The sequence below is a fragment of the Scyliorhinus canicula genome, chromosome 19 (assembly GCF_902713615.1).
Source record: "Scyliorhinus canicula chromosome 19, sScyCan1.1, whole genome shotgun sequence".
NCBI classification, from domain to species: domain Eukaryota; kingdom Metazoa; phylum Chordata; class Chondrichthyes; order Carcharhiniformes; family Scyliorhinidae; genus Scyliorhinus; species Scyliorhinus canicula.
In genome coordinates, this window is record NC_052164.1 from 55025336 (window position 1) to 55052526 (window position 27191).

Sequence of the window (27191 nt, forward strand, 5' to 3'; positions counted from 1 at the left end):
ATGGTTTAGCATAATTAGGTGTCATCAACACTGTTGCGATGGTTACCACCATCTCCAGATTATCAAATGTCTCCTGACATTCTGATGTCCACTGAAATGTTTTTTAGAAGTTCAGTCAGGGGAGCAACCACGCTGCTGAAATTTGGCATAAATTTCCGGTAGAAACCATTCATGCCCAGAAACCTCAGTACTTCTCTCCTAGTTGATATTGGAAATTCTCCAATAGCTTTCGTCTTCATATTCCATGGTGCCATCTGACAATGCTCAATGGTATGGCTTAAGAAGGTGACTTGCGCTTTTGCAAATTTGCTCTTAGCCAAATTTACCACCAATTCAGCTTCCTTTCATCGATCAAATTATTTTTAAAAATGTTGCAAATGCTCCTTCCTCGTTTCACCGAACACCACCAAATTGTCAATGTATACACAATTATTTAGATCCGGGATGTCCTTGTTGGTTAATCTTTGGAAAGTTGCTGGCACATTCTTAATTCCAAATGGCAAAACCTCAAATTGATACAGACACTTTGGCGTCACAGAAGCCTAAACGTTTCCCCCTGTTTGATAAAGGAACTTACTTTCAGTAAGTCAAGTTGGTAATAAAATGTGCTTGTCCTACAGTCTTCCGAAAGAGCATCGGGTGCGAATTTGACTTTATAACTTTGATCTTTTTATAGTCCACACACAATCATTGTCTTCCATCTGGTTTTGGTACCAATCGCTGCAACTCACCGATATACAGTAGTCCCCCTTTATAACGCGGGTGTTGGGGTCCAAGACAGCCACCCGCGTTGTTACCGAGCCGCGGATATCCACGATGGGGGTTTTAAATTTATTTAAAAATCTATGCATGCGCTTCCCATTGAGAGTCTACTGGGGGCGGGGGGAGAGGTCAGACCCCCGTAGACTCACAATGGGAAGCGCTAGCATAGATTTTAAATAAATTTAAAACCCCCATCGTGGATCCAATTAAAATTTCAGCGGCCGGCTCACTTTGATCCGGAGAGGGAAGCTGCTCTCACTGAAACAATCAGCCGGCCGCTGAAATTGACACTGCCCGCTGCTCTCTCCCTCCAATCCAACTTTTAAGTTTTAATGTTTCTGATTGGAGGGAGAGAGCAGCCGGCAGTGTCAATTTCTTTTTTTTTCCTCCGGCTTGCCCCCTCTCCCCCCACATCCTCCAACTAGACCCCTCTCCCCCCACACCCTCCGACTCGCCCCCTCTCCCCCCACACCCTCCGGCTCGCTCCCTCTCCCCCACACCCTCCTGCTCTCCCCCACAGCGTCCAGCTCGCCCCCTCTCCCCCCACACCTTCCGGCTCGCTCCCTCTCCCCCTCTCCCCCACACCCTCCTGCTCTCCCCCACAGCGTCCAGCTCGCCCCCTGTCCCCCCACACCCTCCGGCTCGCCCCCTCCCCACACCCTCCGGCTCGCCCCCTCCCCCCCCCTCCTCCCCCGTCCCCCAACACCCGCAGGTCCACCCTCTCTCCCCCACACCCCCAGGGGGGTCTCCCCCACACCCCCAGGGGGGTCTCCCCCACACCCACAGGGGGGTCTCCCCCATACCCACAGGGGGGTCTCCCCCACACCCGCCCCCCTCCTCTCCCCCCCCCACACCCGCCCCCCTCCTCTCCCCCCCCCACACCCGCCCCCCTCCTCTCCCCCCCCACACCCGCCCCCCTCCTCTCCCCCCCCACACCCGCCCCCCTCCTCTCCCCCCCACACCCGCCCCCTCCTCTCCCCCCCACACCCGCCCCCCTCCTCTCCCCCCACACCCTCCCCCCCTCCTCTCCCCCCCCACACCTGCCCCCTCCTCTCCCCCCCCTCCTCTCCCGCCCCCCTCCTCTCCCGCCCCCCTCCTCTCCCCCCCTCTTCTCCCCCCCTCTTCTCCCCCTCTCTCCCCCCCTCTTCTCCCCCTCTCTTCTCCCCCTCTCTTCTCCCCCCTCTTCTCCCCCCTCTTCTCCCCCCCTCTTCTCCCCCCCTCTTCTCCCCCCTCTTCTCCCCCCCTCTTCTCCCCCCCTCTTCTCCCCCCCTCTTCTCCCCCCCTCTTCTCCCCCCTCTTCTCCCCCCCCTCTTCTCCCCCCCCTCTTCTCCCCCCCCTCTTCTCCCCCCCCTCTTCTCTCCCCCCCTCTTCTCCCCCCCCTCTTCTCCCCCCTCTTCTCCCCCCCTCTTCTCCCCCCCTCTTCTCCCCCCCTCTTCTCCCCCCCTCTTCTCCCCCCCTCTTCTCCCCCCCTCTTCTCCCCCCCTCTTCTCCCCCCCTCTTCTCCCCCCCTCTTCTCCCCCCCTCTTCTCCCCCCCTCTTCTCCCCCCCTCTTCTCCCCCCCCTCTTTCTCCCCCCCCTCTTCTCCCCCCCTCTTCTCCCCCCCTCTTCTCCCCCCCTCTTCTCCCCCCCTCTTCTCCCCCCCTCTTCTCCCCCCCTCTCTCCCCCCCTTCTCCCCCCCTCTTCTCCCCCCTCTTCTCCCCCCTCTTCTCCCCCCCTCTTCTCCCCCCTCTTCTCCCCCCCCTCTTCTCCCCCCCTCTTCTCCCCCCCCTCTTCTCCCCCCCCCTCTTCTCCCCCCTCTTCTCCCCCCCTCTTCTCCCCCCCTCTTCTCCCCCCCCCTCTTCTCCCCCCTCTTCTCCCCCCCCTCTTCTCCCCCCCTCTTCTCCCCCCCTCTTCTCCCCCCCTCTTCTCCCCCCCCTCTTCTCCCCCCCCTCTTCTCCCCCCCCTCTTCTTCCCCCCTCTTCTTCCCCCCCCTCTTCTTCCCCCCCTCTTCTTTCCCCCCCTCTTCTTCCCCCCCTCTTCTTTCCCCCCCTCTTCTTTCCCCCCTCTTCTTCCCCCCCCCCCCCCCCAACACCCACCCCCCCTCTTCTCCCCCCCAACACCCGCCCCCCCTCTTCTCCCCCCCAACACCCGCCCCCCCCTCGGCAGTGTCAATTTCAGCAGCCGGCTGATTGTTTCAGTGAGAGAGCAGCTTCCCTCTCCGGATCAAAGTGAGCCGGCCGCTGAAATTGACACTGCCGGCTGCTCTCTCCCTCCAATCCAACTTTAAAGTTTTAATGTTTCTGATTCGAGGGATAGAGCAGCCGCAGTGTCAATTTCAGCGGCCGGCTCACTTTGATCCAGAGAGGGAAGCTGCTCTCACTGAAACAATCAGCCGGCCGCTGAAATTGACACAACTGACAGTTGGGGTCCATAAGCCCCCCCCCCGCGGTATATCGCGAACCGCGGTATTGCGGAGCGCGGTATAACGGGGGACTACTGTATAATCTTTAAACATGTTGTCAATCTCCTTTTGCAACTAATAACTTTAGTGGATTGAGCCTGTATGGATGTTGTTTAATGTGAATAGAGTTTTGTGTATCTGCATTATGTATAATTACTTTCGTACTTCTCAACTTAGAACATAGAACATACAGTGCAGAAGGAGACCATTCGGCCCATCGAGTCTGCACCGACCCACTTAAGCCCTCACTTCATCCCTATCCCCGTAACCCAATAACCCCTCCTACCCTTTTTGGACACTAAGGGCAATTTAGCATGGCCAATCCACCTAACCTGCATGTCTTTGGACTGTGGGAGGAAACCGGAGCGCCTGAAGGGAACCCACGCAGACAGTGGGAGAACGTGCAGACGGTGCCCCATCAGGGAATCGAACCTGGGACCCTGGCGCTGTGAAGCCACTTGTGCTACTGTGCTGACTTGCAGCTCTGTGACTGTAATAACTCTTAGGTCATTTTGACTTTCCTCAGGAAGATAACTCAATTTATCACAGTTTTTTAATACTTACTCATTATTCAATTTAATTTGTGGAATGTCAAAATTCAGAAACATCTGGATTTATCTTTTCCTTGACTACTACTTCCTCTCCTTCTCTAAACAAAATACCCTGTGAGGATATTAATATGACACATTCCTTCTATCTGCAGTTCTGATCAAATTAAAAGGAAATTGAGTGAGGTGAATTATTTAAGAAGGCCCACTAAATCTTGCTTTCAGTGGTTCACCTACGACTGGTAACAACCTTGTCCACCTAACAAAACTATGAATTTTTGATTTCTTATCCACCTTTTTTTCATCACATGTTGTGACAATTTTAAATTGAAACCAACTCACCAGCCCTAGTTAATTTCTCCCACTACTGACCTACCAAAGAACAAAGATCAATACAGCACAGAAACAGGCCCTTCGGCCCTCCAGGCCTGTACCTGTCATGATACCAACCGTTGCCAAAACCCTCAGCTCTTCCTTGTGCCGTATCCCTCTATATCCATCCATGTTTGTCAAGATGCCTTTTAAACGCCGTTAGTGTATCAGCTTCCAAACCTCCGTTGGCAACGCGTTCCAGGCACTCGCCATCCTCTGCGTAAAAAAACATGCCTTGCGCATATCCTCTCGCCTTTGCCCCACGGACCTTAAAACTATGTCCCCTGGTGACTGACCCCTCCACCCTGGGAAAGAGTGCCTGCCCATCCACTCTGTCCATGCCCCTCATAATCTTGTAGACCTCTATCAGGTCATCCCTCAACCACCGACTTTCTAATGAAAACAGACTAAGTCTATTCAGCCTCTCCACATAGCTAAAACCCACCAGACCCGGCAACATCCTGGTAAACTTCCTCTGCACCCTCTCCAAAGCCTCCACATACTTCTGGTAGTGTGGCGACCAGCATTGTGCACAATATTCCAAGTGCGGCCTTACCAAGGTTCTATACATCTGTGGCATGACTTGCCAGTTTTTATACTTTATGCCCTGTCCATTGAAGGCAAGCATTCCGTATGCTTTCTTGACTACCTTGTCCACTTGTGTTGCCACCTTCAAAGATCTGTGGACCTGCACGGCCAGATCACTCTGACTTTCTATATTCCTAAGAGTTTTGCCATTTACGGTATATTTCTCCTCCTATTAGAATAACCAAAATGCTTTATATTCTTCAAGGGCTTTATCTGTCCTAAGCCTTTTAGATCTTACGAATGCTTCCTTTTTCTTTTTGACAAGGTTCATGATATCCCTCGTTATCCAGGGTTCCGTATACTTTGTTACCCTTATCTTTCATCCTCGCAGGTACATGCCTGTCTTGAATTCTAATAAACTGACAATTTATCTTTGATCAATTTACGTGGTCCTCTCATCTCGATGACCAAAAATCAAATTGAATGGACTGAATTTAGTTGATTGCAATTAGAAATGCACGTAATTAAATAGTACAAATTCCTTTATAAGACCTTAATAGGAGCAGAATGAGGCCTTTTGGCCCATTGAGTCTGCTCCTCCATTTGATTATGGCTGATCTGTGCCTGATTCCCATTCTCCTGCTTTCTCTCCATAACCCCTGGTCTCCATATTCATCAAGAAATTCCCTTATTAATCGAGAACACCAGAATTGTGCTTTTGGTGCTGTTACCTACAGGCTACAGACGAAGAGCTGGATGATGAAATCCAACAGAATAGTTATTTCGTAGCATATCAGAACTAGGGTCTTTATCCCAATCCTCTGGATAATCTTGACTTCAACATGATCTTAGAATTTGCCATCTTTCTAATGCCCCTTGTGATTCCGGATGATACACCGTTATATTGCTTTATTCCTGAGCTACCCATAACTTTCTTGAATAATTTTGGCATAAAATTGAATCCCTAATCTGATTGAATTTCTTTTAGTATTCCATATCTAGTTTAAAAATAAACTACAACCAGGGCAGCATGGTTGGAAATGCTGTCTCACGGCGCCGAGGACCTGGGTTTGATCCCTGCCCCGGATCACTACCCGTGTGGAGTTTGCACATTCTCCTCATGTCTGTGTGGGTTCACCCCCACAGCCCAAAGATGTGCAGGATAGGTGGATTGACCGCACTTTTGTCCCTTAATTGGGAAAAAATAATTGGATACTCTAAATTTATTTTTAACAAGTTCCTCTACACCAGGGGCGTCACGGTGGTGCAGTGGTTAGCACTGCTGCCTCACGGTCCCGCGAACCTGGGTTCGATGCCGACCCTGCCACTGTGAGGGATTTTAACATTCTCTCCATGTCTGCGTGGGTCTCAACCCCACAACCCAAAGATGTGCAGGGTAGATGGATTGGCCAAGCTAAATTGCCCCTGACTTGGAAAAAGTGGAAAAATTTATATTAAGGAAAATATATTTTTAAAAACTCTGTTACAACCCTCTCAGATGCAATGTTTCTGAATGGAATTGCCTCCGTAAATCTAGTAGACATGTCTTTTGTGGTCAACAGATACTGATTCTCACTTTTGGTTTTAGGCAGGGGTCCCACTCAACCAATTATGGACCCTAGTAAAAGGTTCCTCAAATGCTGGAATAGGTACTAAAGGTGCTGTTTTGATTGCGGCCTGAGGTTTCCTTATTACAGTGGTTAGCATTGCTGCCTCACAGCGCCATAGACCCGGGTTCAATTCCGGCCTCTGATTAATAATAATCTTTATTAGTGTCACAAGTAGGCTTACATTGCATTGCAATGAAGTTACTGTGAAAATCCCCTAGTCGCCACACTTCGGCATCTGTTTGCCTTTTCCCAGACTTTTTCCCAGGGTAGAGGGGTCAATTACTAGGGGTCATAGGTTTAAGGTGCGAAGGGCAAGGTTTAGAGGAGATGTGCAAGGCAAGTTTTTTATTTTTTACACAGAGGGTAGTGGGTGCCTGGAACTCGCTGCCGGAGGAGGTGGTGGTTGCAGGAACGATAGTGATGTCTGAGGAGCATCTTGACAAATACATGAATAGGATGGGAAAGGAGGGATAGGGACCCTGGGAGTGTAGAAGATTTTAGTTTAGACGGGCAGCATGGTCGGCGCAGGCTTGGAGGGCTGAAGGGCCTGTTCTTGTGCTGTACTTTTCTTTGTTGTTTGGTTACACCGAGAATTCAGAATGTCCAATTCATCTAACAAGCATGTCTTTTGGGACTTGTGGGAGGAAACTGGAGCACCCGGACGAAACCCAAGCAGACATGGGTGAAACGTGCAGACTTGGCACCCAAGCGAAGATCAAACCCGGAACCCTGGCGGTGTGAAGCAACAGTGCTAACCACTGTACTACTATGCTGTATCCATCTTAATTGAAAGAAAATTATCATTATCCACTGCTGCATGTTGGTGAGAGTTGGCCGTTGCCAGTGTATAGAAAGCAACTGACCATGCTTTTGGGGCTGCAGAAATAGATTACCAAAGGTAGATGCTTGGGGCACTGCAGAGGTAATGCTGTGAAAGAAGTGATTCTTTGGCTGCCATGAGAAAAATAGTACCAGCTGAGTCTAGTCTCACCAAGCTGGATCACGTGCGAGAAGTGTTATAAGAGGAATGAAAGAACAAAAAGCAATTCAGTACACGAATATGCCCTTTGGCCCACCTAGCCCATACTGGTCATGATACCACCCCTGACCAAAACCCTCAGCACTTCCTTGTGCTGTATCCCTCCATACCCAATCTATTTGGCAAGATACCTTTTGAACGCCGTTAATGTATCTGCCTCCACAACCTCCCCTGGCAACGCGCTCCAGGCACTCTCCACCTTCTGTGTAAAAGACCTGCCTCGCACATCTCCTCTAAACTTTGCCCACTGACCTTAAACCAATGCCCCCAGGTGACTGACCTGTCCACCCTGGGAAAGAGTGCCTGCCTATCCACTCTATCCATGCCCCTCATAATCTTGTAGACCTCTATCAGGTCACCCACCCAACCTCTGCTCTAATGAAAAACCTCTGTTGTTTTAATGAAAACAATCCGAGTCTATTCAGCCTCTCTGCATAGCTAACACCCTCCAGACCAGGAACATCCTGGTAAACCTCCTCTGCACCCTCTCCAAAGTCTCCACATCCTTCTGGTAGTGTGGCGACCAGATTTGTGCGCAATATTCCAAGTGCGACCGTACAAAGGTTCAATACAACTGTAGCATTACTTGCCAGTTTTTATACTCGATGCTCCATCCAATGAAGGCAAGCAGTCCATATGCTTTCTTGACTACCTTGTCCACTTGTGTTGCCACCTTCAAAGATCTGTGGACATGCACGGCCAGATCACTCTGACTTTCTATATTCCTAAGAGCTTTGCCATTTACGGTATATTTCCCCTCTATATGGTATATTTCCCCTCTGTTACACCTACCAAAATGCATTACCTCACATTTGTTTGGTTAAACTCCATTTTCCATTTCTTTGCCCAAGTCTCCAACCTATCTATTTCCTGCTGTATCCTCTGACAATCGTCAACAATATCCGCCACTCCACCAACCTTGGTGTCACCTGCGACATTACATAGATTACATAGAATTTACAGTGCAGAAGGAGGCCATTCGGCCCATCGAGTCCGCACCAGCTCTTGGAAAGAGCACCCTACCCAAGCCCACACCTCCACCCTATCCCCATAACCCGGTAACCCCACCCAACACTAAGGGCAATTTTGGATACTAAGGGGCTATTTAACACGGCCAATCCACCTAACCTGCACATCTTTGTGACTGTGGGAGGAAACCCATGCACACACTGGGAGGATGTGCAGACTCCACACAGACAGTGACCCAAGCTGGAATCGAACCTGGGACCCTGGAGCTGTGAAGCAATTGTGCTATCCACAATGCTACCGTGCTGATTACTGATCAGATCAGCTACAGTTTCCTCCAAATCGTTTATGTATACAGTAGTCCCCCTTTATAACGCGGGTGTTGGGGTCCAAGACAGCCATCCGAGCCGCGGATATCCACGATGGGGGTTAATTTTAGAATACAGGGCGACAGAGGGGAGGGGCGATGTGAGACCATGCTGGTCTTGCAGAGGCCCGTATGACCTCCTCCTGTGTTCTCTGCTCTCTCCCTCCAATCAGCCGCCAGTGTCAATTTCAGCGGCCGGCTCACTTTGATCCGGAGAGGGAAGCTGCTCTCTCACTGAAACAATCAGCCGGCCGCTGAAGTTGACACTGCCGGCTGCTCTCTCCCTCCAATCAGAAACATTAAAACTTAAAAGTTGGATTGGAGGGAGAGAGCAGCCGGCAGTGTCAATTTCAGCGGCCGGCTGATTGTTTCAGTGAGAGAGCAGCTTCCCTCTCCGGATCAAAGTGAGCCGGCCGCTGAAATTGACACTGCCGGCTGCTCTCTCCCTCCAATCAGCCGGCAGTGTCAATTTCAGCGGCCGGCTCCCTTTGATCCGGAGAGGGAAGCTGACAGTTGGGGTCCATAAGCCCCCCCCGCCGTATATCGCGAACCGCGGTACTGCGGAGCGCGGTATAGCGGGGGACTACTGTACTACAAATAAGAGACCCAAGCACCGATTCTTGTGGAACACCACTAGGCACAACCCTACATTCCGGAAAACTCCCTTCTACTGCTGTCCCTTGCCTTCTGTGACTGAGCCAGTTCTGTATCCACCTTACCACCTCAACTCTGATCCCGAGTGACGCACCTTTTGTACCAGTCTGCCATGAGGCAGCTTGTCGAAGGCTTTACTGAAGTCCATATAAACAACATCCACCGCCCTCCTGTGGGGCTGTTTAGCACATGGCTAAATCGCTGGCTTTGAAAGCAGAGCAAGGCAGGCCAGCAGCATGGTTCAATTACCGCATCAGCCTCCCTGAACAGGTGCCGGAATGTGGCGACTAGGGGCTTTTCACAGTAACTTCATTGAAGCCTACTTGTGACAATAAGCGATTTTCATTTTTCATTTCCCCATATCAATCATCTTTGCCACCTCCTCAAAAATCTCGATTCCTTTTTGTGAAGGAAAGTTGGTGGGGTACGACCTTTCCTTCACAAAAAGGAACTGAATATTACTTAACTGGAGAAAGCTGCAGCACAAAGGGATATGGGGGCCTTGTGAATAAATCATAAAAAGCTGGCATGCAAGTTTAGCAGGTAATAGGGAAGGTAAATGAAATGTTGGCCTTTATTTCCAAGGGAATAGAATATAAAAATAGGGAAGTCTTGCTAAAACTATACGAGGCACTAGTTGGACCACCTGGAATACTGTTAACAGTTTTGGTCCCCATATCTAATGTTATGGGCCAGGGTTTAGAAAACACCAAAGTATATCATGGAGTTCACCTGACCTACAACGGTTTATCGATTTTGGTTACGATGAGCACATGGTCCTGCCTTTTAGGTATTATTCAACAGAGGCCTTAAGCACATTTAATCAAAAACGAGCTTTATTTTACAAATTTAGCTAACATTTTTATAAACAAACATATCAACTACAAACATAAATATTCCAAACAGTTACAGTAATCTATGCATCTCCCTTAATAAATTCCCCTCGTTTAACTGTTCAAATTTAATAACAAGATCCCATAAACCAGAAACCCGTTTTCAAAGGTGTGGCCCAACACACAGCACTCTAGCTATCTTTAAGACGTCGTATGGATAATCTTGTTTCCTTTCCAAAACAGCAGGTTTGAATTCCTTCCAGAAAACAGTTATCTCTTTGAGTTATCAGGTAATCTGGAAACAGCTTTTAAACTGAGAGAAACTGCTTTCCTACCTGTGCAATACAAAGCCAGGTCAAACGCAAAGCGAAAGTAAAACTTCTATCAGGTCACCCCTCAAACCCCTGTTGTTCTAATGATAACAGTCCAAGTCTATTCAGCCTCTCAGCATAGCTAACACCACTAGCGAAAGCCACAGCCAGCTCCCAACTCAAAAAAACAAAAGTAAAAACTGTCAGAGCCACAGCCTAGCTCCACCCACACAATTACATCACTGAAGCCAATTGATAAGACAAAAATATTCCTCAATGGAACACTCCCATGACATGAAGGAAAAATATACTGGCATTGTAGGCGGTCCAGAGAAGTTTCACTGGTTGTTCCCAGGTGCAGGAATTTGCTTATGGGGAGAGGTTGGGTCTGTATTTATTGGAGTTTAGAATAATGAATGGAAACCTTATTGAGACGTATAGGATTCTCAGGGGGCTTGACAGTGTAGGTGCTGAGAAGTTGCTTCCCCTTGTGGGAGAGTCTAGGACCAGCATGCATAATCTCAGACTAAGGGGTCTAAGACTGAAACAGAGAGGAATTTCTTCTCTGACATTAGTGAATCTATGGATATCTTTCCGGATAGGGCAGTAGAGGCTGGTCATTAAGTATGTATATGGTCGAGAAAGACCAATTTCTAATCAGTCAGGGAATCGAGGGTTATGGGGATAAGGCAGAAAAGAGGGGTTGAGGATTATCGCATTAGATCAGTCATGATCTCATTGAATGGCAGAGCAGTCTATGGGCGGAATGCCCTACTTATCCTGCATCTAATGTTAGACAGATTTTGAATTCGTAATGGGTTGAAGGGTTGTGGAAAACGGGCAGGAAAGTGGAGTTCATACCGAGAGGAGATCAGCCATTATCGTATTGAATGGCAGAGTGGGCTCAAGCGGCTGAATTGCCTATTACTGCTTCTGGTTCTTCTGTTCTTATGTGGCTCACTGTGAAAGGCCGCAGACAGATCAAGAAGGGTGAGGAGGGATAGTTCACAATGGCTGTGATAGTTCACGCAGTCCGATAGGAGCAAGTCATTTGTGAATTTTGATGACCTTTGCAGTTTTGTCATTGCGGCAGAAAACTGGTCGGAAATATGGTTTGTAGGAAAGGTGAACACTGATTTATGTGGTGATGGCACGTTCAAGAATTTTGGTGAACAGAAGAAAAGTTGATGGCAGTAAGGTAATTTACAAGGGCATTGGGTCAAGGGTGGCTTTTCTGAGGCAAGTGAGGATGAATGTAGATTTCAAAGGGTGATGGGTAATACCCAAGGGGAGAGAGCAATTAACAAAAAATGAAGATGGAGGTCAGGAAGGGAATTTGCGTGGTCACTAGTTTAGTGGGATAGGGTTGAGGAAGCAGAGGGTGGATCCTGGTGACATGAGAGGGCAAAAGCAAGAGAAATTGGGATGTAATACTGTATTAGGATGTGAGATCAGAGCTTTGCTGGTCAGGGAGAGCTTTAGGTGAGGGTTCACCTGGACCGGGCGAGGATTAGAAACAGCACCCTGCTCACCTAAATGAAGAGAGGAAGGAAAATGATCCCTCTGGGATCCTGCAGACTTATCAAAAGATATTAACCATTGCCAAGCATTGTGCCCCATAACAGAAAGGATGCGAAGAACAATCTCTTCAACAGACCAGCCAAGGATTAACCAAACCCCCTCAGAGTCCTCCCACTCATACTCCCGTTCTAATACCTTTTTTAAAAAAGACCAGGAAAGATTTCAACCTCGAGGAAGAGGCAGAGATAAGAGGCTGAGATAATCTTCCCAGGCCATCGAAGGAGAAAGGCACGGATTCTTTAAATTCAAAATATCAAAGAAAACCAAAATAAAAACCCGATACCATTAGCTCAGCTCTAAGATCCTCCATCTCAGTGAGGACTTAACTAACCCCCCATCACCCCACCCTGACTCACTCATCTTCATTATAAACAAGATGTGGGATGTCAAAAAGGCACTCCCCTCCCATAACTACAAGGATTATGACATAATATTATAATAATTGCTTATCGTCACAAGTAGGCTTCAATGAAGTTACTGTGAAAAGCCCCTAGTTGCCACATTCCGCCGCCTGTTCGGGGAGGCCGGTACATAATGACAAAAAGGAGTAAAACTGTGCACAGACCACAATTCACATAATTGATTCAGTTTGATGCTAGAACAGGATAACAGTCGCCACTCGCCACATCTCGCACGCCCATGCCGGAGGAAAGGTAAATAATCAACAACATGATCACAAGGGAATAACGTCCAAGATAATCTTTATTATTGTCACAAGTAGGCTTGCATTAACACTGCAATGAAGTTACTGTGAAAATCCCCTCGTTGCCACATTCCGTACACTGAGGGAGAATTCAGAATGCCCAATTCACTTAACAAGCAGGTCTTTCGTGACTTGTGGGAGGAAACCGGGGCACGCGGGGAAACCCACGCAGACATGGTGAGAACGTGCAGACTCCACACAGGCAGTGACCCAGTTGGGAATCTAACCTGGGTCCCTGGCGCTGGGAAGCAACAGTGTTAACCAGACTTCCGGTGGCGGCCACAAAGTCGCTTATTTAGTAGCTCCCGCTCGTGGTGGACATTTGGAATCTTTTCTCCCGATTTATGGGGGATTTGACTGGTAAAATTGGAGACTGGTGAGGCAGAGAAGAGAAATCCGCAACCAGTTTATGGTGTCGTGGACAATTTACGGAGTTGTGGACCAGCAGTGGTCTGCAAAGAAGAGATTGTTGGGCAAAGAGGAGAGTGGAGCCTGCAGCACTGGAAAACATGATGGAGGTTCAGGAGCTGGGATTGCCGGCCCCATGGTCAACGGAGCAGCTGGTGAAATTCCTCCAGGAGAGTTTCGCCAAGCAAAGACAGGAGTACCTGGACCCGATTAAGACAGGGATTGATCGTATGGCAGCCCAGGGACTGGTGATCCAGAAGGTGGGAGAGCAGGTGGTTGAGCACAAGGACCAGCTGACTGCGATGGCAATGGAGATGGATCTGTTGAGGGACCATCAGAAAAGGCTGCAGGAGAAGGTAAAGGATCTGGAGAACAGGTTGCGGAAGCAGAATTTGAGGATTGTTGGCCTCCCGGAGAGCATCGAGGGATCAGACGCAGGGGCATACGTGGCGCGTATGTTTGAGAAGCTGCTTGGCGAAGGCGCGTTTGCTCGACCCCTGGAAGTGGTGAGAACTGCACACAATACTCCAATTGTGGCCAGGCCATTTCTGACACAATTCCAACATTATATACCCTACTACCTCTGCCAATGAAGGTGAGCATTCTATGTGCTTTCTTAACAACCTTGTCTACTTGAACTGCATGTCTTTAGGGACCTGTGCACTTGTACTTGCCAAGATCTCTGACTTCATCTACCCCTCTTAGTATATTCCCATTTATTGTGTACTCCCTATAACTGTTTGACCTCCCTAAATGCATGACCTCACATATTCCATTTGTCACTTTCTCGCCTACTCCACCAACACATCTCTTGTTTTTTTAAAATAAATTTAAAGTACCCAATTATTTATTTTTTCAATCGGGGCACTTTAGCGTGGCCAATCCACCTAACTTGCACATCTTTGGGTTGTGTGGGTGAAACCCACGCAGACACTGGGAGAATGTGCAAACCCCAGATGGACAGTGACGCAGGGCCGGATTGTTGTTAAGGTTAGAGTTATCCTTTACACTGTCCATCACTCGGCCAATCTTTGTGCAAATTTCCTAATAATGCTCCCCACGTTCACGCGCAAATCGTTGATATGTAACGCAAACTGTAAGGGTCCCAACACCATTTGAAACAACTTTCCAATTGCAAGGGCAGCCATCAACCTTTGTTTCCTGTTCCTAAGTCAACTTTTTATCTAATTTGCCACATTGCCCTGTATCTCAGGGGCTTTCATGAGTCTACGGTGATGGGGCAGCCAGGAAAATGGAATTAAGATGACAATCTGTTCAACCATGATTTTATTCTTGTGTTTTGTTTTTGATTGAGGGTGGGGGTCATCACTTTTGATAGAAATTGTGTCTAATTGGCATTTACTTGTTTCTAGCTAGGACTTTAATTTGAGTTATGTGTCTACCATTTGAACCTTTTGAGTTATTTTTATCAGGAAGCTACATTTTGTTTTAGTTTGAATGTACAGAATTTGTGAACCACAAGGCTTCTCATTGATAAATTAGACTTGATATAGCATTCTGGCCAGAGAGTAGTTCTTCAGCTGTAGTTGCCGGAAGCAGCTTCCAATTTAATTTCTGTCACAAATTAAGTCCTCTGTTGCCACATCCATAACAAAGTCTTGTTTTTCATAATATAACTACTCACCATGTTAGATGCCTCATACAAAGCAAGATCAGAAGTTTCAATGGTGCAAGCAATGGACAAATGAGTTTGGTCTGTTATGCAGGAAAGAAGCCTGGGGAAAGCAAAGCTCTTTGTAACCACTGCACCCCTCTTTCCTGCACATTTTTAAACAAGTTCCACTTTGATCATTACCTGTGCCAAATGAAATTTCTGACTGTCTCTTAATGCTCTGCAATAATGTCTTTGATATCAACTAATACATAGAAGTTACAACATGGGAAGCAATCATTTGAGCCAACCATCTCTGGACTATTGTCTTGTGTGGAGGTTGATATCTCCCTGTTCTGCTATCCCTGCAACCTCTTCCATTGTTTACTTATCCAATGTAATCTTGAATTTTGATAATACTTCTGTCAGAACCTGTAATTCTAACTCTGCTAATAAAATCTCTTCACCCCATTCCAAATTTCTTGCATTTAATGGTGTTTATCTGGCCCCTTACACTCAATCACCTCATTTACTAAACCCAGTCTGCTGCTACTTGAAGAGGTTTGGTATTCTGTTTTAATCCGAAAATAGTGCAATGGCTTTACGACGTGGTTAGGACGTTACATGACATTATCCATGTCCCTGAGAGCCTTCAATTCCTTTCCGAAAATATGCAATTTCTCCGCATCCAATTAAGGTAGATTCAGTTCATTGAGTCAAAGAATGAAGATTACTTAGCCTATAATCTGATCTGTTGCTCTTTTTTTTTGTAGGAATTGAACAGATTAAACCTTGAATCCTCTGCCTACTCAAAATATTCCTCAATGATGACTGATTCATCAGTATCTTTAATTGACCCATCTGTGATTTCTCCTGATTCTGTGCCTCTTGGTTCTGGATCCGCAGTATTGTCCAAACAACTTGTAAATAAACCAAAGTCTGGGAGGAGTTTGCTTGGTGGTCCTGCTGCTCTTAGTCCCCTAACACCAAGGTAAAATTCTTATTTGTCTCAAAAGCAAGTTTTGGGTATGTTTGTTCATTCCTGTTGCCCTACTCCAGATGTCTTGGTTTTTAGTGGTTATTGGCTTGTGGGTATAGTGTGCAAGTTTTGTGACAGCCATGTACCACGGTAGCATGGTGGTTAGCATAAATGCTTCACAGCTCCAGGGTCCCAGTTTCGATTCCCGGCTGGGTCACTGTCTGTGCGGAGTCTGCACGTCCTCCCCGTGTGTGCGTGGGTTTTCTCCGGGTGCTCCGGTTTCCTCCCACAGTCCAAAGATGTGCAGGTTAGGTGGATTGGCCATGCTAAATTGCCCGTAGTGTCCTAATAAAAAAAAAGTAAGGTTAAGGGGGGGGGGGGGGGGGGGGGGGGGGGGGGGGGGTTGTTGGGTTACGGGTATAAGGTGGATATGTGGGTTTGAGTAGGGTGATCATGGCTCGGCACAACATTGAGGGCCGAAGGGCCTGTTCTGTGCTGTACTGTTCTATGTTCTAATGTTTGAGGTGAGGGACGCCATCAGTGTCCCTGCTGATTTCAGCTGTGGGAAGTGCACCCATCTCCAGCTCCTCCGAAGCTGTGTTAGGGAACTGGAGCTGGAACTGGATGAACTTTGGATCATTCGGTAGGCAGAGGTGGTCATAGAAAGAAGCTTCAGGGTTGTAGTTACAGAATAAAGATAGATGGGTGACGGTGAGAGGGGCTGGGAGGAAGCAGTCAGTACAGGGATCCCCTGTGGTCGTTCCCCTTAGTAACAAGTATACCGCTTTGGATACTGTTGGGGGGGACGACTTACCAGCGGTAAGACTGGCACAGAGTCTGTCCCTTTTAATCAGAAGGGAAGGGGGAGAGGAGTAGAGCATTAGTCATTGGAGACTTCATAGTTAGGGGGGCTATATAGATAGGAGATTCTGTGGGAACCAGAGAGACTCGCGGTTGGTGTGTTGCTTCCCAGGTGCCAGGGTCCGCGATGTCTCGGATCGTGTTTTTGGGATCCTTAAGGGGGAGGGGGAGCAGACCCAAGTTGTGGTCCACGTAGGTACCAACGACATAGGTAGGAAAAGAGATAGGGACGTAAGGTAGGAATTCAGGGAGCTTGGGTGGAAACTTAGATCTAGGACAAAGTGTTGTTATCTCTGGGTTGTTACCCATGCCACGTGCTAGCGAGACGAGGAATAGGGAGAGAGCAGTTGAACACGTGGCTACTGGGATGGTGCAGGAGGGAGGGTTTCAGATTCCTGGATAATTGGGGCTCATTCTGGGGTAGGTGGGACCTCTACAAACGGGATGGTCTACACCTGGACCAGAGGGGTACCAATATCCTGGGGGGGGGGGGGGGGGGGGGGGGAATTTGCTAATGCTCTTCGGGAGGGTTTAAACGAGTTCAGCAAGGGATTGAGAACCTGAATTGTAGCTCCGGTATACAGGAGGTTGAGAGTAGTGAGGTCAGGAGTAAAGTTTCAAAGTTGCAGGAGTGTACCGACAGGCAGGAAGGTGGTTTAAAGCGTGTCTACTTCAATGCCAGGAGCATCCGGAATAAGGTGGGTGACCTTGCAGCATGGGTTGGTACCTGGGACTTCGATGTTCTGGCCATTTCGGAGACGTGGATAGAGCAGCGACAGGAATGGTTGTTGCAGGTGCCGGGGTTTAGATATTTCCGTAAGCTCAGGGAAAGTGGTAAAAGAGGTGGCATTGTTAGTCAAGGGCAGTATTATGATGGCAGAAAGGACGTTTGATGAGGACTCTTCTACTGAGGTAGTATGGGCTGAGGTTAGAAACAGGAAAGGAGAGGTCACCCTGTTAGGGGTTTTCGGAGATGTGGAGGAAAGTATTGCAAAGATGATTCTGGATAGGAGCGAAAGTAACAGGGTAGCTGTTATGGGGGACTTTAACTTTCCAAATATTGACTGGAAACGCTATAGTTCGAGTACTTTAGATGGGTCCGTTTTTGTCCAAGGTGTGTAGGAGGGTTTCCTGACACAGTATGTAGATAGGCCAACGAGAGGTGTGGCCATATTGGATTTGGTATTGGGTAATGAACCAGGACAGTTGTTAGATTTGGAGGTAGGTGAGCACTTTGGTGATAGTGACCACAATTTGATTACGTTTACTTTAGTGATGGAAAGGGATAGGTATATACCGCAGGGCAAGAGTTATATCTGGGTGAAAGTCAATTATGATGCGATGAGGCAAGACTTAGGATGCATAGGAAGGGGAGGGAAACTGCAGGGGATGGGGACAATTGAAATGTGGAGCTTGTTCAAGGAACAGCTACTGCGTGCCCTTGATAAGTATGTACCTGTCAGGCAGGGAGGAAGTGGTTGAGCGAGGGAACCATGGTTTACTAAAGTAGTTGAAACACTTGTCAAGAGGAAGAAGGAGGCTTATGTAAAGATGAGACGTGAAGGTTCAGTTAGGGCGCTAGAGAGTTACAAGTTAGCTAGGCAGGACCTAAAGAGAGAGCTAAGAAGAGCCAAGAGAAGTCTTTGGCAGGTAGGATCAAGGATAACCCTAAAGCTTTCTATAGATATGTCAGGAAAAAAAGAACGACTAGGGTAAGAGTAGGGCCAAGTCAAGGACAGTAGTGGGAAGTTGTGCGTGGAGTCCGAGGAGACGAGAGGTGTCAGTATTCACGCAGGAAAAAGACAATGTTGTCGAGGAGAATACTGAGATACAGGCTACTAGACTAGAAGGGCTTGAGGTTCATAAGGAGGAGGTGTTAGCAATTCTGGAAAGTGTGAAAATAGATAAGTCCCCTGGGCCGGATGGGATTTATCCTAGGATTCTCTGGGAAGCTCGGGAGGAGATTGCTGAGCCTTTGGCTTTGATCTTTGTCATCATTGTCGACAGGAATAGTGCCGGAAGACTGGAGGATAGCAAATGTTGTCCCCTTGTTCAAGAAGGGGAGTAGAGACAACCCCGGTAACTATAGACCCGTGAGCCGTACTTCTGTTGTGGGCAAAATCTTGGAAAGGTTTGTAAGAGATAGGATGTATAATCATCTGGAAAGGAATAATTTGATTAGAGATACTCACCACAGTTTTGTGAAGGGTAGGTCGTGCCTCACAAACCTTATTGAGTTCTTTGCGAAGGTGACCAAACAGGTGGACGAGGGTAAAGCAGTTGATGTGGTGTATATGGATTTCAGTAAAGCGTTTGATCAGGTTCCCCACGGTAGGCTATTGTAGAAAATACGAAGGCATGGGATTCAGGGTGATTTAGCAGTTTGGATCAGAAATTGGCTAGCTGGAAGAAGACAGAGGGTGGTGGTTGATGGGAAATGTTCAGCCTGGAGTCCAGTTACTAGTGGTGTACCACAAGGAACTGTTTTGGGGCCACTGCTGTTTGTCATTTTTATAAATGACCTGGAGGAGGGCGTAGAAGGATGGGTGAGTAAATTTGCAAATGACACTAAAGTCGGTGGAGTTGTGGACAGTGCGGAAGGATGTTACAAGTTACAGAGGGACATAGATAAGCTTTAGAGCTGAGCTGAGAAGTGGCAAATGGAGTTTAATGCAGAAAAGTGTGAGGTGATTATTTTTAGAAGGAATAACAGGAATACAGAGTGCTGGGCTAATGGTGAGATTCTTGGTCGTGTGGACGAGCAGAGAGATCTCGGTGTCCGTGTACATAGATCCCTGAAAGTTGCCACCCAGGTTGAGAGGGTTGTTAAGAAGGCGTACAGTGTGTTAGCTTTTATTGGTAGAGGGATTGAGTTTCGGAGCCATGAGGTCATAAAACTCTGGTGCGGCCGCATTTGGAGTATTGCGTGCAATTCTTGTCGCCGCATTATAGGAAGGATGTGGAAGCATTGGTAAGGGTGCAGAGGAGATTTATCAGAATGTTGCCTGGTATGGAGGGAAGATCTTATGAGGGAAGGCTGAGGGACTTGAGGCTATTTTCGTTGAGAGAAGAAGGTTAAGAGGTGACTTAATTGAGGCATACAAGATGATCAGAGGATTAGATATGGTGGACAGTGAGAGCCGTTTTCCTTGGATGGTGATGTCTAGCACGAGGGGACATAGCTTTAAATTGAGGGGAGATAGATATGGGTCAGATGCCAGAGGTAGGTTCTTTACTTAGAGAGTAGTAAGGGGTGTGGAATGCCCTGCCTGCAACAGTAGTGGTCTCGCCAACACTGAGGGCTTTCAAATGGTCATTGGATAAACATATGGATGATAAGGGAACAGTGTAGATGGGCTTTAGGGGGGTTTCACAGGTCGGCGCAACATCGAGGGCCGAAGGGCCTGTACTGCGCTGTAATGTTCTATGTTCTTCATTAACACTGCAATGAAGTTACTGTGAAAATCCCATAGTCGCCACAATCCAGCCGGCGCCTTTTCGGGTACACTGAGGGGGAATTCAGTATGTCCAATTCACCTAACAGCACGTCTTTTGGGACTTGTGGGAGTAAACCTGAGCACCGGGAGGAAACCCACGCAGACATGGGGAGAACGTGCCGACTCCACACACACAGTGACCCAAGCCGGGAATCAAACCTGGGACTCTGGCGCTGTGAAGCAACAATGCTAACCACTGTGCGAAGAAACTGCAAATGTCTGATTTGCTTAAATAGTGTGGCTTCTGTAGCAGATCGATGCAGGATTTTGCTGCGATAGTGGTGGATCTGATTGCATGGAGCTTAATTTCAATGAAACAGTGAGTGGGGCATGTTGTAGTAATATGACAGCATTAACTGTATATCTTTGGGAGTTTTCAATACACTGGACTCATAAGACCCAACCAAGCTGTCAACTCTGTTGCCTCAAAGTGCCCCTTTCCTTTTTTCTTCTTTACTGAACCTATTTACCTTTTTCCTCATCGCCACATCTTTTCTCAACATACATCCTATTGACCCTGGATCCTTTATTTTTTTATGCTTCATTCACCTTTCCTGGAAATCTGTTCCCTAACACTCATGCATGCAAAATGGGAATCAAAAAATCAAAGTGTCCCATCCAGGCATGATGAAATTTACCGTTGGAAAATTCTCCACAGAATCTAATCAGAGGAGCTGCAGGAGACCGCAGTGTCTTAGTCACTAGCCCTTTAGTTACCTTTTTATAGCTCTGCCTTCCACTGGTAGAAACTCATACAGCTCATTTATCAAGATTTGAGTGAATTTCTGTTCTCTGTGCCTAGAAATTTATTTTAGAATCATAGAATCCCAATGGTGCAGAAGGAGGCCATTCGACCCATCGAATCTGCACCGACCCTCTGAAAGAGCACCCTATCCAGACCCACTCCCCTGCTCTATCCCCGTAACTCCTAACCGTTGGACACTAAGGGGCAATTTAGCATAGCCAATCCAACCTAACATTTATTTCATAGAATTTACAGTGCAGAAGGAGGCCATGCGGCCCATCGAGTCTGCACCGGCTCTTGGAAAGAGCACCCTACCTCCACCCTATCCCCATAACCCAGTAACCCCACCTAACTAAGGGCAATTTTGGACACCAAGGGCAATTTATCATGGCCAATCCACCTAACCTGCACGTCTTTGGACTGTGGGAGGAAACCGGAGCACCCGGAGGAAACCTACGCACACACGGGGAGAACGTGCAGACTCCGCACAGACAGTGACCCAAGCCGGGAATTGAACTTGGGACCCTGGAGCTGTAAAGCATTTGTGCTAACCACTATGCTACCGTGCTGCCCTTATTGCAGTGCTGCCACTGAGTTTTTCACTGTTCAGCTGACATAGTTCTCTGCCCTTCAGCATATGCAGGTTTCAATTGTAGCATAGCTCCTTTTATATGTCTAACACCTTGGTTCAACTTATTGAAGAAGTTCAACACTTTCACCGCAAAGATTTGCCTTGATCGTAATTTTGATTACTTCTGTTACCTTTTAATTGAGTCATCATTCAGTTTATTAGTCTTTCCTCAATTTAAATTCCTTTGAGCACTCTTCTCCACTGCTAGTTGTACAATATTTTGAGCATTAATATTATTTCACTAATTAGATGGCTAGAACAGGATTAGTAACTTGCACAGTAATATTATTTCACTAATTAGATGGCTAGAACAGGATTAGTAACTTGCACAGCAACAGTAAATCTTGAATTTGCCAGTTTTGCCGTCCAAGCATTAAAGACCTTTTTTAATTGATATTTTGGATGAAAACCTGCTCTATTTGCTTATTCTTGATTCTCATTCTTGACCTCAATATCCTGAGTAGTCTGGGCCCCTTGTTATATTACAGATCAGTTTGATACGCTATGCACGACCTAAGCAAAAAAGATGAATGGTGCAGTAGTTTTTATCCAACCATTTATGCAACATATTCAGCTAAATGGAGGGAGGGGTGTAAACCCATGCCTGTGAACAGTTGCTGGGTATGGTACAGTAGAAGGTTAAACTTCTAATCTGGTATGTTGGCTGTTGAAAATGAAAATCGCTTTATTGTCACGAGTAGGCTTCAATGAAGTTACTGTGAAAAGCCCCTAGTCGCCACATTCCGGCGCCTGTCCGGGGAGGCTGGTACGGGAATCGAACCGTGCTGCTGGCCTGCTTGGTCTGCTTTAAAAGCCAGCGATTTAGCTGAGTGAGCTAAACCAGCCCCTTGGTTGCAGTTGAGGATGGATTTAGATGTAAAACCGTGTACAATTAAATGAAATGACTGTACTTAATTGCTTTTCAGTTTTGGAGTCTTGCCTCTGGATACTCCAAGCCCAGGTGATGGTTCCTTTTTGCCAAACTACACAAATTCTTCATCTGTAATTGATTCATCCTCGACAGGAGGCCCCACAAAGAAGGTAAAATTACATTTTAAAACATGTTTGGTTGTGATGGGGAAGGAATTTGAAGAGCTCACAAGAGCACCTTGTGCATTTGAAGTTGAGTATGTTACAAGGGAGCCTTACATTGACGAATATAATTGATAATGAATTCTTTTTTTCCTGTTGCTGTTTCTTTCCTACTCGACAGTCGGTAGCACGAATAACTCAAGGTGGAACCAAGGCAGTCTTTACGCAAAGTGGAAACAGCCGAGATGTAACTCCAACTCCACTGACTCAGACACAGACCTCAGGCCCACAGACCAGGTAGGAGATCAGCAACATTGACGTCTTGTCAAGGCGGGAAATGGCATTGAGGTGTAAGTCACCCATGATCTAATAGAATGATGTAAGAGGCTCATGGGGCTAAATAGTCTCTGACTGCCCCAATGTAAGACCATGCATTGTCGATTTACAAAGTGTAACAGTTACAGAAGTGGAAAAGCTGGGCCATGCAAATATATGTTCCGGCTTTATGTCATTCCAGCACTTCACAGTAACTTCATTGCAGTGTTTATGTAAGCCTACTTGTGACCTTAATTTAAAAAAATCATTACTTGAGCAAGGCATGTAATTACCTTGTGTGGTATTCAAGTCTATTGTCATTGGATTCCGATCTTAGCCAGACCGTGGGCAAATTGACATTGAAGAGGACAGAAATTTTGTGTCAGATGAGAAAATCCCGGACATCTCCTTCATACTTTGAATGGGATGCCATTATTAAACCGAGGTTTTCGTGGTTAACCACTGCAAGCACTTAATGTAATTTTTAAAAAAAAAACAGATCACCTATGTGTATTGCAGCTAATGTTCCCCTGAAGTGTGGTGTGCACAGAAGGCTGCACACAACTTGAATGTCTAACCTTGGATCATAAACCCAAATCTAACCTGTGTTTCCATGCTGTTGTGTGGCTCAGTCAATGTTGGAAGGAAGTGTTGATTTACTGTGCTCCATCTGTGTGATTAATTATCCAATCTGTCATACCAATGGAGTGTGTGACCTTTAGTTGGTGTTGGCCTTTCTGGACAGTTTGGCTTCAGGCTGACTTCAGGACCAGAGGTACTGAATGAAAAGCACTCCCAGGTTTCAGTACTGGCAAAAGGATACTCTATGGGTTCACCTGAAGCTGAATCTCTACTGGACTCCTGTGGTCTCATCCTGGTCTTCTCCTTTTTCCCCTGCCCCCCATCTCCTCCTTCTTAGATGCTGCTTGCATCTGGACACATCATCCCTCTCCCAGCTGTTTGGACTTGTGTTCTCCAATCACCGATTCTGTCTCTCCCACGCTTACAATTAATCCAATCACAGCACTTTCCCTGTGCTTTCTCCAGGTCCTCATGCTTTGCAGTTGGGATTTAATGCTCAGTCTTGCCCCAGTTTGAGCTGAAAACAGAAAATGTTGGAATAAAAATAGGAAATGCCATTTAAGAGTTTGCTATTATGAGCAGTCTGTTTATTTCAAGGCATGGTAGCACAAGTGGCTAGCACTGTGGCTTCACAGCACCAGGGTCCCAGGTTTGATTCCCCGCTGGGTCACTGTCTATGCAGAGTCTGCACGTTCTCCCCGTGTCTGCGTGGGTTTCCTCCGGGTGCTCCGGTTTCCTCCCACAATCCAAAGACATGCAGGTTAGGCGGATTGGCCATACTAAATTGCCCTTAGTGACCAAAAAGGTTAGATGGGGTTATTGGGTTACGGGGATAGGGTGGAAGTGAGGGCTTAAGTGTGTCGGTGCAGACTCGATGGGCCGAATGGCCTCCTTCTGCACTGTATGTTCTATGGTACATTCCAGATTGTCACGAACCCAATGGATATGGCCAGATAAACACATGCTGCCTAGTCTGGAGTGAAAATGATGAATGAATTTCACCTCAGTGAGCACTTAATACTTTCGAAAATTCAGGTTTATGATCCGGATTGAGTAATTCATCACGTAGGGTGGAGCATGGCAAATCAACACTTTGTTTTAGCATTGACCGAGCTACACATAACAGCCTGGAAACTACAGGTTAAATGAAGCTGCTTGGGTTTATAATATTCAAGCTGCGTAAAACCTCCTCCCGGAGGTTGGTGTTTATGCCAGGGAAAGGAATGAAACATCCAAGTGTGAAGAGGATCAGAATGGGACAGAGCAGAGAAGGGTAGAATGGGACATGTTAGGGGTGGGGGAGTTTGAATGGAACATGCTGAAGTGAATGTCGACTGGAACATTGGGGTGGGGGGAGGGGTGGTGCATTGTGGTGAACAGAGTTAATGGATCTAGTGGGAGAAGACCAACGTTTCTTCTCTGATGTGTAGCGTTATGGAATGTACCACACGTTCAAATAAATTGGCTGTTCACACTATTGACAGCTTAATGACATAAAATATAAGCTGCTTGTGGGTGAGAAGTGCTGCTCAAGAGTTTGAAGCTTGCCCAGTTTAAAAAAAAAAGTTACAAACTTCTATAATACCCAAACTGTGTCCATCTGCTGTCGACGATGGAGCATGTGTCGTGCTCTGGGGCTAGTCCAAATTTGTACGGATGTCATCCTTAGCATGAGGTTTGACCTTACCTGAAATACTGAAAAACTGTGAAGATTGCCAGACTTAACTGTGCTTTCTCTTTCCTGATCTTGTTGTTCAGTGCAGCACAGGTACTATTTCCAACCAGCACAGTTCCCACCAATGCACCTGGCAATGCACCACCCCGGAGAAGTTCCAGACTCTTTACAAGCGCCAGTTCAACTACAAAGGTAACCGGCGCTAATACCAGGTGTTTACTTCAGATTGTGCGAGCTATTGCACAGGTTCCTCTTGGCAGTGTCCTGGCATATTCTCCTAATACCCTTTCTAATTTAAAAGCAAAAATGAAGGCAGTGCAGATGCTGAAAATCTGAAATAGAAACATAAACTGCTCATGGGGCAGCATCTGGAGACAGTTTTATGTCTTTTTCACACAGACTGTGTCTTGGGCACCACTTATGGCCACGCATTCTATGTTCTCATTCTCTTGTGTGTATAAATAAGTACAAGCTGTACCAGTTGCAACACTGACATCTACATGGCAATGTGGAAAATTGCCTAGGTATGTCCTGTACACTCCTAGCAAGCCAAATCCAACCTGAACAATTACCGCCCTCTGTCTCCCCTCAATCATCAGTAAAATGACGGAAGGGGTCATCAACAGTGCTATCAAGTGGCATTTGGCATTTACCTGCTCATTGATGCTCAGTTTGGATTCCGCCAAGGGCACTCTGCTCCTGACCTCATTACAGCGTTAATTCAAGCATGGACAAAAGAGCTAAAGTCAGACACTGAAGCAGTGCAAATGAAAAAGCAACAAGACCTATGCTTGGGTGACAAGTGTCAAGTGACATTTGTGCCACAGCAGTACTAGTAAATGACTACCTTCAATAAGAGTGAATCAAACCATCCCCAATACATTCTGAGGTTACCATTGACCAGAAACTGAACTGGACTAGCCATATAAATACCTTGGCTACAAGAGCAGATAAGAGACTAGGAATCCTGCGGCGAATAACTCCCTGACTCTCAAAGCCTGTCCTCCTGGATAGAGGAGGGACAGGAATGATTGTTGCAGGTTCCGGTGTTGATATATTTCAGTCAGCGCAGGGACGGTGGTAAAAGAGGGGGAGGGGTGGCATTGTTAGTCAAGGACAGTATTAACGTGGCAGAAAGGACGTTTGATGGGGACTCGTCTACTGAGGTAGTATGGGCTGAGGTTAGAAACAGGAAAGGAGAGGTCACCCTGTTGGGAGTTTTCTATAGGCCTCCGAAAAGTTCCAGAGATGCAGAGGAAAGGATTGCAAAGATGATTCTGGATAGGAGCGAAAGTAACAGGGTAGTTGTTATGGGGACTTTAACTTTCCAAATATTGACTGGAAACGCTATAGTTCGAGTACTTTAGGTGGGTCCATTTTTATCCAATGTGTGCAGGAGGGTTTCCTGACACAGTATGTAGATAGGCCAACAAGAGGCAAGGCCACATTGGATTTGGTACTGGGTAATGAACCAGGACAAGTGTTAGATTTGGAGGTAGGTAAGCACTTTGGTGATAGTGACCACAATTCAGTCACGTTTACTTTAGCGATGGAAAGGGATAGGTATATACTTAAGGACAAGAGTTATAGCTGGGGGAAAGGCAATTTTATGATGTGATGAGGCAACACTTGGGATGCATAGGATGGGGAAGGAAACTGCAGGGGATGGGCACAATTGAAATGTGGAGCTTGTTCAAGGAACAGCTACTGCGTGTCCTTGATAAGTATGTACCTGTCAGGCAGGGAGGAAGTGGTCGAGCGAGGGAACCGTGGTTTACTAAACTAGTTGAATCACTTGTCAAGAAGAAGAAGGAGGCTTATGTAAAGATGAGACGTGATGGTTCAGTTAGGGCTCTCGAGAGTTGCACGTTAGCTAGGAAGGACCGAAAGAGAGAGCTAAGGAGAGCCAGGAGAGGACATGAGAAGTCTTTGGCAGGTAGGATCAAGGATAACCCTAAAGCTTTCTATAGATATGTCAGGAATAAAAGAATGACTAGGATAAGAGTAGGGCCAGTCAAGGACAGTAGTGGGAAGATGTGCACAGAGTCCGAAGAGTTAGGAGAGGTGCTAAATGAATTTTTTTTGGCAGTATTCACATAGGAAAAAGACAATGTTGTCGAGGAGAATACTGAGATACAGG

At 47.0% G+C, this 27191-nt stretch overlaps 1 protein-coding gene across 2 annotated transcripts in view; it reads left to right on the plus strand.

Moving 5' to 3' along the window:
- The window catches only part of cdc27 (cell division cycle 27), a 172382-nt gene that overhangs the window by 16216 nt on the left and 128975 nt on the right, over positions 1-27191 (plus strand). For both annotated transcript variants that reach the window (XR_005458146.1, XM_038778643.1), the window contains exons 5-8: positions 15508-15725; positions 22374-22488; positions 22661-22776; positions 25135-25243. Coding sequence is in view for 1 of the 2 variants with exons in the window: in XM_038778643.1 (XP_038634571.1) it covers positions 15508-15725; positions 22374-22488; positions 22661-22776; positions 25135-25243 (558 nt within the window). In the remaining variant the exon portion in view is untranslated. The remainder of the gene's footprint in view (positions 1-15507; positions 15726-22373; positions 22489-22660; positions 22777-25134; positions 25244-27191) is intronic.